An 11,762-nucleotide genomic window follows, 5' to 3' on the forward strand; every position below is an offset into this window, starting at 1 on the left:
GGACCACTCACTGTTTGGCTCTTCTCTGTGGTTCCAGGCATTACTTTTGCACACAACTTTGGGGAAAATAATTACATTGGCATCAGGCTTTATTTCTTGAGAATTTTGTCCTTCACTATGTGTCACATAACTTTCCCAGAAGATGCAGAATGCATGTTTATCTTTGTTTTATTGTGCACCACATAGTAAAATGTCAGCCAACTGAAGTAACACAATCTTTGAGTTAAAGGAGATACCATGCAAGCTCCCAAAATTAATTTTGGTTATTTTAAACTTTATTAATTAGTGGCAAGCAAAGGACACATCTATATTGGGACAAACTAGGCATAGGTTTCTTTATTTTCATGTAAATTCATTTCAAACAGTTACAGCATTACTTTCACATTATTATGAATACAGTTTTTGTTACCTTGTATGAATTTTTTAAAAAGATTGTTGTCACACTGCAGGAATTGTGCAAAATAAAAAAAATAAATAGTCTAAATAAATACAGTTTTTTGATTAGTCTTATACATGTACCTTTATACATACACTTAGGCCTGGTTTCACAGACAGAGCTTAGATTAAGCCAGGATTAGGCCTTAGTTCAATCAGGACATTTAAGTAGCTTTTATAAACATGCCTTGAAAAAAAAACATTACTGGTGTGCATCTTGAGACAAAACAATGGCACTGACATATTGTCTGTGAAACTGGGGGTTAATATTTAAAAAATAAAAACATTATAAAAAAAGTTATTTGTTGACTACCATTAAATAATGAAAAGAATACTAAAATACAAAGGCTACAATACAAACTTAAAATGTGCTTCTATCATACAGAAAGGTTCAATTTGGATACTTAATGGAGCCCACACATTTGCTTGACCCCTAAGAAATGATTGTAAACATTGCGAATCCTTGATTTAATGAATGTTAAATTAAAGGGTTAGTTCACCCAAAAATGAAAATAATGTCATTTATTACTCACCCTCATGTCGTTCTACACCCGTAAGACCTTCGTTCATCTTCGGAACACAAATTAAGATATTTTTGATTAAATCCGATGGCTCGGTGAGGCCTGCATTCAAAGCAATGACATTTCCTCTCTCAAGATCCATAAAGGTACTAAAATCCTATTTAAAACAGTTCATGTGAGTTCAGTGGTTCTACCTTAATATTATAAAGCGACGAGAATACTTTTGTACGCCAAAAAAAACAAAATAACGACTTTTCAACAATATAGTGATGGGCCGATTTCAAAACACTGCTTCGGAGCTTTACGAATCGAATCAGTGACTCGGATCTCCTATCAAACGGCTAAACTGCTGAAATCACGTGACTTTGGCGCTCCGAGTCACTGATTCGATTCGCAAAGCTCCGAAGCAGTGTTTTGAAATCGGCCCATCACTACATTGTTGAAAAGTCGTTATTTGAATGAAGATCTTACGGGTGTAGAGCGACATGAGGATGAGTAATAAATGACATTATTTTCATTTTTGGGTGAACTAACCCTTTAATAGCTGTAACTGTAACAGAATTGCAACACCTTTTAAAGCAATTAAATAGTAGTTGTTTCCACTAAATAAGGGTAAAGAGCGACACATAACAAAACTGTGCACCAACTGTTTTGGCCAGGAAAATGTACATTTTTAATCTCACAGTTTGCTAAAGTTACACGACAGGGTCATGCTTAATTAATTATCATGCTTTAATTTCCCAAGTTAGTATTTGACCATTTTAATTTCTTCCTAAAGTGTGTATTGATTTAAAAATATCAACATAGGCACGTTTTAAGGCACTTTCCTATAAGTGAAACAAATCTTACAGTGAGCCTTAGCTGTCAACATTCTTCTGTATTATTCACACAACAGAGTCGGTTCAGTGACAGATAATTTATCCCAACTAGTTGTCACATAGCCTAATGAATCTGACAGAGATGTCAGAGCTCTGAGATGAACATGCTGAAGTCTCAGTCTTCTAGCTTACAAGGCTTTAATAAAGGTCAATCCTGCTGCATTGCAGGGCTCTAAAAATGCATTTGCAGTTTTTCAACAGAGGGTCAATGAGATGTAGGAAAATCCCAGGACCATAAAACTTTACAGAGTGTCAGATGTTGAATGTAATCATCTGTTATCTTCTTTTCCAGACTTGCTAGAAAGGCTTCTCAAAAACGCCAAAGCCAAGAAAATCAAGGCATATGTACTTGATAAACTGATAAAGAAACAAACAGCAGCAACATCATCTACTCTCATCAACTGGAGTTTAGAATTTGTGCGTAGCCCAAGCGCGCGTTGACGTCGCACGGTTGCTGGGGGTGTGCTGACGTCACCGTCTCTCTTCTCCGGTTAGGCGCGCGCGAAAGTATCGGAGTGAAATCTCACGAGCTCGCACTGATCAAACCTAACAGAAACTCTCCCTAATCTTCAAACATCTGCAAAAACCATGTCAGACCCAAAGGTAAGAGTGACATCATCTTCATCCTCTGTCCCTTTTGGACTGCGAAAGACGGTTATTTCGGGTGTTTTGTGCGATAAATGTTTTATACAGGTCTTATTTAACAGAGAGTGAAAAGCAGGTGTTTTTTCCTCGTCCTACGTCGCGCGCTTGAATATTAGTCGTAAAAACCGCACTTTTCTACTTTCTATTCGTAATATCGTGTAATTGTACATTGTCAGAGTCATTTGTTTATTTTAAATCACGCTACACTGTCAATAGCAGCTGCAACGTTCTTAAAAATAATAATTATATGTGTATTTGTGTTCGTCACTTACTTAAAAACAAATATTTCATTGTCTGTTATGTTTATTTTAGTAATACAAGTATCCACGGCATGTTCCAGTTAAATACTGCTCATAATTTAAATCGAAAGCTGCTATGCTAAGACACTGCTAGCTTGTGTGTGTTAGCATCGCTAACCTGCCGCACATGTGAAGTTCAAAGCCGGTTTATTTGCACCCTTCCGGGTTCATTTGCGTGTTTTAACGGTATTTGCTCAATGGTGTCAAAACAGTGGGTTGAGACGGAGATTCAAACACTTAAACGCTTTTAGGCCGCTTATTAGCTTCTGCTAGCCTGGTGCTAACTGAATGTCCACTTCTGAGAAACTAGTATAACTCAACCCTTTAGACATAAACATCTCCTGATATGTGATCTTGAGTGAAGTAAATTGTTTAGCAAAATAAACTGCTTAGTATTATTAAAATGCTGGCTGAAGAAACTTAACTAGGAGGAGTTGAACCAGTTTACATGTGTAGAAGATCTGCTGCCAGAGTTGGTCGGAAAGCTTTGAATAATTCAAGCTACAAGGCCTTCATGGATGTTAGACTAGTGATTAGTGGATCGTAAGAGCATGAATTCCCTAGCATCACAGCATGTGAGTTCAAGTTCACGGCTCAGCACCAGTGGATGTAAGTTTGGTTGCAGCAGCAAATTTGGAGACAATAGGCCAAACTCCAGAGAATGATCCCTCCAAATCCCACAGCTTTTCACTCCACTGATCTGATGAGTAATGTGGAAGCAGGATCCCCACAACTGGGATCAGGACAGCATGAAGCTCAGCAGAACAAATGCATTGTTATTCTAAAGAAAAGGGGGTCTACAAAATGACCTAATTGATCATTTTTCAACTGCAGTAAGTCATTAGCATATTTGTTTTTTGATTTACAAAAGCTGCTGTTATTATTTCCCCCTCCAGGAGGCACAAGATGATCATGAAGCATCAACGGAAAATGTAGAGGACTCCAACCATGACCCTCATTTTGAGCCCATCGTCTCCCTACCTGAGCAGGATGTTAAGACTCTAGAAGAGGATGAGGAGGAGCTTTTCAAGATGTAAGTCACTAACGAATACTAAGTCGGTTCATATTTAAAGGTACATTATGTAATTTTTTTTTTTGTTGTTGTTGTTCAAAATGAACTATTTAAAACAGGAGTCAATACATCTATCCTTCCAAAATGTTTTTTTTTCTTACCCTGATTCACTATAGTAAGCCTATTATAAGTGATTATATTTTAGACCTGTCAAGATGCGCGTCTTATATCCGTATATAGACAAGTTGCTCTGGCTACTTTGTATAGTGTGGGAGTGGTGTGGGTTAGTTGTCACAACGAGCAAGCAAGGTTGACATGGAAAACACAATCAATCTTGAACCTCTGGGGTGGTTAAAAAACATAGAACAGAGCTCGTAATGAAATGAGAATCAACATTGGCTTGGCTTTTCTGAGATTGTGAGAATGTTGTAAAGCTGACAAGGAGATGCCGATTTTTATTACTCAACAGGTAAGGAATTTTATTGAACAAATAAATTGCCACATGCAGCTCTCTAAAGCAATATCTAATGTGAAGTGGCATTCACCCGCAGAGTCACTCAGAGCCGAAGCACAAGCAAAACAGTGGGTCTCATACACTAAGCATGAGTAAAATCTGCGGATGAACAAATCATGATTCGTCAGTAACTTTCATTCTAAAATCTATTCTAAATTTATGAATAAATGTAGGAACAATTGAAACCACTCAAATCATACACTTTTGGTGGCCTTATAAACATGTTAAAGGGATAGTTCACCCAAAAATGAAAATTTGATGTTTATCTGCTTACCCCGAGGGCATTCAAGATGTAGATGACTTTGTCTCTTCAGTAGAACACACATGATGATTTTTAACTCCAACCGTTGCCGTCTGTCAGTCGTATAATACACGTCAATGGCAACACAATCTATAAGAGTAAAAAAAAACACGCACAGACAAATCCAAATTAAACCCTGCGGCTCGTGACGACACATTGATGTCCTAAGACACGAAACGATTGGTTTGTGCGAGAAACCGAACAGTATATCATTTTTTTTACCTCTAAAACACCACTATGTCCAACTGCGTTGCGCATCCGGTTGGTGAGGTCTGAACGCGCTCTGACAACGGAAGTGATGTCTCGCACTCTTTGACATATACACTGACATTGACATATCAGTTCCGTCATCAGAGCGCAGAAACACAGTATGCATGGAGGCGTGAATCTTCATGAATAATGCCGTGATTCACACCTGAGAAGACAAAATATTCGCATAATGAGCCGCATAATGAGCTCTTTCAGTCAGGTAGGCTGTGAAAAAACCCTCTGTGATCATGCTGATAAGAGGATTAATGTCCACTCTTGACAAAAAAAAAAAAAAACTCATGCATTTTGTGATCTCATGCATGCACGTATTATTGCACATCATGTGAAGAAAATTTTGTATAGGCCTATGTTAAATTACAGTACAAGTCAAAAGATTGGACACATTTTTTTTAAAAGAAGTCTTAAGTCTCTAACCAAATAATGATTTTCTATTTTAATATACTTTAAAATATAATGTATTTCTGTGATGCAAAGCGTCTGAACATTCCTACCTCTATGGCATTTCATATAGGCTAATATGTTTGTTATATTATATAGCCTAAATGTTAATGTGCAGTTGACAAACTATACATCATTAAAAAGATCTAAGACTCAAGCTTCACATGTTGACTCTTAAAATCTTATATTGGCTGTAATTTCTTAATATGCTTAAAAGCATGCACATTTGGAGAAATATTGATGGATTCTCATATGTTTGTCAATTTTCTATACAGAGGAGTAATATTTATTCAGTATTTATTGTCATCACTGAGCGCTGGATACTGTTTTCAATTCATACTTGCAGCCGGAGGGCGCTCTGTGCACCTTTAGTCCACAAATATCTCAGTAAAAGAAGAGGCATATCATGTGACATTCCAGGAACTAACAGAGGCTTTCAGAGATCGCTATAACATGCAGATAAACACTTTTCAAGATAATAAATACACGATTGCGACGATGTATATATGTATTGCCTCAGAATTTGCGTCTGAATAGCACTTGCTCCGTGGGCGTGGCCGCATTAGCGGATAATGAGCTGAATCATGGGCGTCTGACATGTCTCTTTCCATTCAGATTACATAAACAGAATTTTTGTTTTTGATTTGACTTACACGATTTAAAACCTGACATTTCAACGTTTCTTTAGATGTAAGTCTAATTTTTTTGTGATTAGTATTTACTAAGTTACAGTTCATTTTCTGAGAACTATCAGATTGGACTTCGTTCAGAGGGAGACGACAGATCACACATCATGTTAGTTTTCTTTATTTTACAAAAAGCACAACATTTTGTTTTTACTCTGAGTGTACACAAATAAAAGAAGATACTTCACAGATTAAAATGGTGTATAACTCTTAATTGTATGTGCAACATTGATGGAGTATTTTGAGTCTCTTTCATACTGATAAGAAAAAAGCACAGTGGTATCGCCGGCGTGACCAGCCGACCCATGAGTGTTAAAGGGAACCTATTATGCCCCTTTTCACAAGATGTAATATAAGTCTCTGGTGTCCCCAGAATGTGTCTGAAGTTTCAGTTCAAAATACCCCACAGATAATTTATTATAGCTCGTCAAATTTGCCCTTATTTGGGTGTAATCAAAAACACGCCATTTTTTTGTGTGTGACCCTTTAAATGCAAATGAACTGCTGCTCCCAGCCTGTTTTCCAGAAGAGGGCAGAACTTTAACAGCACGCTTCAGTTGCTCAACAACAACAAAGCTGGAGAAACTCTCACAGCCAAAATGATGATTGTCAGTAACGGTGTTCAGCCTTACATTGTTCAAACATTGTTCAACTTTTAGAATGCAACTCGAAGTTCCTGAATGGTTAGTGGATAAATTTATATAGTTGCTGTGGAGCATTTCATCTTTAATGCAGCAAGAAAGAAAACAAAAAGAGGGAGATCTATAAGTTCTGTAGCTAGCTGGAATTTAGTAAACTGTTATTTACGTCCAATTTGTGTTGCAAAATGGATAACCAATATTACCCACGTATTCAAGCCACCTGTGTGTCCATATACGCTGTGCTCTTTTATTAATTTACTTGATCATTAATTTGCTTATTTACTCATTTAACGTTTACTTAATTTTATTATCACGGGAAATGTAACAGTTGTCTATCATTTTGCAATTGGTGATGAAGAAAAATGTCACGTCGCAATATTGGAAATTTTACCATTTTAAACCATAAAGGCGAGTCAGTGGATATCACATAAGCAATGCGCCATCTTTGTGCTAGAGTTATACTGGTGAAGTAGTCTCAAAATCCAGTCAGTTATTCGCTACAGAAAGTGAAAGTAAAAACCAAGCTTTCGGCATCTGATGCTGCAATAATGGCGCATATTCTCTGAGACAACGAGAGATAAATCTACTTCAGTATCATACACTGATATAACTGTCTTAATTTATTTTCTTAATATTTCTCTTGTGGCCCATGTAGTGATAAAGTGAGAAGAGAAATATTTTAAGTTGTTTTTGAAAGTCAATGTTTAAAATAAAGCTGGTCTTAATTTTCATTGATTATTGCAGTGTTCGAACATATAGACTGTTAATAATTTTAATTATAGGCCTATAATTCATTGTGTAATAGACCTAAATGTTTTAGTCATTTTAAATGAGGAGTAAGCTAATCTGTCTAATCTTTTATTATCCTCGCAGTGTGTCAGTTATGTGGTAATGCACTATGAAATTATCGTGGATACGGGGCAAATTAATTGTAATATCAATTTAATAATAAAAGCACCCTAATAATAAAAATAATACTAATAATTTAATACATTAATTGGAAATGCTGAATCATCTTTATCACCAATATCTGGTTATTGCACGTATTTCATACGTATAGTGTGAGCAGTCAAGTTGCAGCTCGACAATTGGACCGTATAGTGTCAGCACATAAATCGTGAGCTTTGGATTTACATCGCATGCGATTTACACGCACAATGTGAGTTGGTATTTATCAAAAACCGTGCTGAAATCGCATGGAATGACCGATGGAATGGAATCTCAATAGAATGGTTCAAAATCACTTCACCACTTAAAAATGCGCAAATTATACGGTTGTGACGACGCAGTTATAATTCCATCAACTGTCCTGAGCTTCTTTCACGCTAACACCGGGTCATCAGGTAGTCCTTATTGTTGAGCCCTGCTAAAGTACCTATGTTATTTGATCATGGGTTTTGTTCTTGAATATAATAAACCAATTTTTTTTTTTTTTTTTTTTTTGCTGACATTTTTCAACATGATTTTTGTAGGAGGGCAAAGCTGTATCGTTTTGCCAGTGAGAACGACCCTCCTGAGTGGAAGGAGCGTGGGACGGGTGATGTCAAACTCCTGCGACACAAAGAGAAGGGTACCATCCGCCTTCTCATGAGGAGAGATCGCACCCTCAAAATCTGTGCCAACCACAACAGTGAGTGTAACTGTTTTCTGTTCACCTCCTGTTAATTATTTTTGAATCACTAATGTATTTAAATCCTGTGCTCTAGTTATGCCGTTGATGGAGCTGAAGCCCAATGCAGGCAGTGACAGGGCCTGGGTGTGGAATACACATGCTGACTTTGCAGATGAAAAACCCAAAGCAGAGCTGCTGGCTATTCGATTTCTCAATGCAGAGAGTGAGTATAAATGAACATGATCTCCAGAACAAGTCTCAAGGATCTTGTTGAATTAAAACTAATCGAAACTCTACAAAATACAGAAAAGTTAAAGTTTTTAATGTTGCAAATTCGCAATGAAACAAGTAGCAACAGATCTTTTCTTCCGTGATTGTGACTTGCATCCGAGTGAAACAGATTATCTAAAAGGAAAAAAAAATAAATATTGGATGGGGACTTGATTCTATCTATTGATTGAATGGAGGCAAATCTGAATGCACACTTGTAGTTGATTGTCATAATGGGGTGGGGTTTAAGCTGACTTGGCTGAATGATTGGAGAAGTCCAGCATATGTCACCAAAGAGAAATGTCCTTTCAATAAAAGATTACAAGGTCTTTTTTTTTTTTTTTTTTTTTTTTTTTTTTTTTTTTGAAAGGTATGCATGGATGAATCATTCATAATAAAATAAGATGCATTTAGGAAATGGATAAATATCCATTTAATGCAGACTTAAAAAAATTATTCTGAATAGCGTATTGAATAGTATTCATTTTAAAATTTGTGTATTTTTAAGTATTTTTATACTTTTGTCATTGGCGTAAAAGACTTCTGCTTTTTTGTGCCCTTTTTTTTTATGTTTCCTTTGTCTTGCAGATGCACAGAAGTTCAAGATGAAATTTGATGAATGCAAAGAAGAGGTCAGAAAGTCTCTAGAAGGTAAGATGGTGGGATTTTCTACCAGGAGTAATGCAGACTCACTCTGTTTAAGACTGACACATCCAGCCTTAAACTTTTTCTGTCTGCTACAGTAACATGAAGAATGTTACAAACTGCCTTGCCATTCACTTGGGAGGTGACTGTATCTTCTCAGACATTTTTCTTTTTCTTTGTTAAATTTGTGTTAGGTCTGTGTACTCTTTGAAAAGCTTTAAACTCAACTGTTTTAATTTCGTTTCACAGGTAGCTTGAACAGCCCTAACAAAGTGGCAGAGAAGCTCGAGGAGCTGTCTGTGAACGATGACAAGACAAAGAGTTCAGAGGACAAGAAAGAGGAGGTGAAGGAAGAGAAGAAAGAGGAGAAGACTGGTGAGGAGGAGAAGAAATGAGCCCGGAACGTCGCTTCATACGGATCCTCCACTTGCCATTTTCCCCTTTTCTACAACAGACTCTGAAATTGAAAAATTGGACACTTTTGTTTTTTTTCTTTTTGGCCGCTTGACTTCACAAGACCTTGGTGCCACTCTTAATGCGTCCATTTCTCAATCATCAAGATGTTGTGAGCTTTTGTCCCATTCACAAACTCTCATATCGCCCATCATTTTCTCATACATTGTGGACCAGTCGTCAGTCATCATGTATTTGTGTATTTACACGACATGCTATGATACAAGGCTTGTGCTATTGATTGATTCCCACATTGGGTAACCTCTTTTGTTGTTTTTCTTTTGTACTTTAAAGAGTTATATTGTGAGTGTCTAGATGAGCACTGTCTGATATGAGAGCGGGCTGTATGAGTTGATAGGGAGTATGAGTATCTGCGATCTTTGACTTTTCCTTACAATAAAGTCACATGAGGAACATTTGGCTTCTCTGTGGCTTGAATTTACTATTGAATGACTAAAATTAATCATTTTCTGTGGAGGGCTGCATCTGGCAAAAAAAAAAGTTTGCTCTGAATAACTGAAGGAAGTTTTATTTTGAGTATGACCCTTCTATTATGAGTGTGACCCTCTTCTGTTTGAATTGGAAATCGAGAAAATAAAGAATGGTTGACTCCGTTATCACTTGACTGTGGAAAAGCAGCAAGGTTTTAAATTGTTGAAACCTGTTGTGATAATGCATATTAAGTGCTTTAAAAAAAAATAGGAAGATAAGTGAAGTAGGTACTGTATCACTAATTAAATATGGTTTTCATTCCATAAGGGTTGTTAGAACTTCAATTCCAGGAAACAGCATTGATCAAGTTTTACAGGCCATGTCTAAGGTTCATCTTATGTAATATTACAATGACTGCATGCACAATAATTTGGTCTCTTAGACATTTTGCTTTTTTCATTTTTTTTTTTATTTTGAATGTACATTTTAGGAATTGCGGTTTTGATATTGTGTTTGATGAACCGTACATTTTCCACATTCCCAGTTTCTGAGCATTTTTTTAATAAAAGCAGCAGGGTCCCTTAAATTACATTTGGCATGTGATGAATGACTTGAAATCTCACATTTTATAGTGGTTACTAATTATAAATCATGTAAAAGGGTTGTGATCAAACCAAATTAAAGACTGATGCTTTGTCATACATCAGTGTCTGTATGGCTTCCATTTAAAAGCCTAATGGGAAAAATATGAATTTTCAGTTTGTGTAATAGCCTATGATTTGGAGATGTTAGTCATGAGACAAGTCTTGTACTCGTTTCATATAGCATAATACATTTTAAAACCGTTTGAAAGTGTTTAAAATCAGATTGTGATATAGAAGAAAAGCATTGCAGCATATTGTAGGGTACAATGGGGATAAAGGCACACAAGAAAAATGTGCTTTTCACTACTCCCATAGTGTATGATTGCAGAATTTATTTTATTGAACATTGATAAAGTAACAGATTTTGTGAAAATAAATCATAAAAGTGGTTTGTTTAAAAAGGCACAAAGTATTGATGCAAATACTTAAAGCTAAAGTAAAATGTTTTTAATGTCTAATACTTGTTCAAAACAATCACTTTAGTAAAGTTTGTACTATAATTAATTTTTGTTCAATAAATACACTGTCATTAAAATGTTCATTTTAAAAATACAGAAGCAAAATTAGGCCTATTTAAAAAAGTAAAGATTCTGAAAGCTTTGAATGAGATCCCATAATAATTTAATATAGCATATTTTATATGATAATATCTTTTTTTTTTTTTATATGATGGTTTATTATAAATATGGTGATTATCTCTAAGTAGGACACCCAACTTGATAGGCCTGTATGATATTTACCATCTGAATCTAGCCGTCATGTCAACAAATGGAAAAGTCAGCAAGCTGTTTATCATGTTAATTATTGTGTCTTTAGCCCCAACAGCAGGGCCGCCTTTTACCCCAAATACCATACTTTTACATATTCATTATCTGCTTTAAAAACCTTGAACAAAACTGAATTATTAACAAGACCTTTGTCACAAAATACAGTCAATAATTTTATCACTTCTCAATTTGCACATAAATCTAAAGAAAAAAAAAATTAAACATAAAATTAGCGCAGGATCAACTATGCGTTGCTGTTAGCGAGTGCGATCCACCAAATTTCCATGTGCGTAGTCAAA

At 36.0% G+C, this 11,762-nt stretch overlaps 1 protein-coding gene and 1 non-coding gene across 2 annotated transcripts; both read left to right on the top strand.

The window, feature by feature from the left end:
• The first annotated feature begins 2,239 nt into the window (after positions 1-2,239).
• ranbp1 (RAN binding protein 1) lies at positions 2,240-10,753 on the top strand. The gene is made up of 6 exons (XM_051894498.1): positions 2,240-2,437; positions 3,675-3,811; positions 8,113-8,270; positions 8,347-8,475; positions 9,111-9,173; positions 9,417-10,753. The coding sequence occupies exons 1-6, from the start codon at positions 2,423-2,425 to the stop codon at positions 9,560-9,562; spliced, it is 648 nt and encodes a 215-aa protein (XP_051750458.1). The 5' UTR covers positions 2,240-2,422; the 3' UTR covers positions 9,563-10,753.
• On the top strand, positions 9,206-9,335 carry LOC127513740 (small nucleolar RNA SNORA77). The gene has a single exon (XR_007930494.1). It is a non-coding gene; the product is annotated as a small nucleolar RNA SNORA77 (small nucleolar RNA).
• Positions 10,754-11,762: the final 1,009 nt, after the last annotated feature.

This window comes from Ctenopharyngodon idella, chromosome 5, assembly GCF_019924925.1.
Source record: "Ctenopharyngodon idella isolate HZGC_01 chromosome 5, HZGC01, whole genome shotgun sequence".
NCBI lineage: Eukaryota > Metazoa > Chordata > Actinopteri > Cypriniformes > Xenocyprididae > Ctenopharyngodon > Ctenopharyngodon idella.

Bases quoted from the DNA above. Each gene is read 5' to 3' on its own strand.
- ranbp1 (XM_051894498.1), top strand. The intron at 8,271-8,346 runs GTGAGTGTAACT...CCTGTGCTCTAG, and splicing joins AATCTGTGCCAACCACAACA to TTATGCCGTTGATGGAGCTG. The intron at 8,476-9,110 runs GTGAGTATAAAT...TTTGTCTTGCAG, and splicing joins TCGATTTCTCAATGCAGAGA to ATGCACAGAAGTTCAAGATG.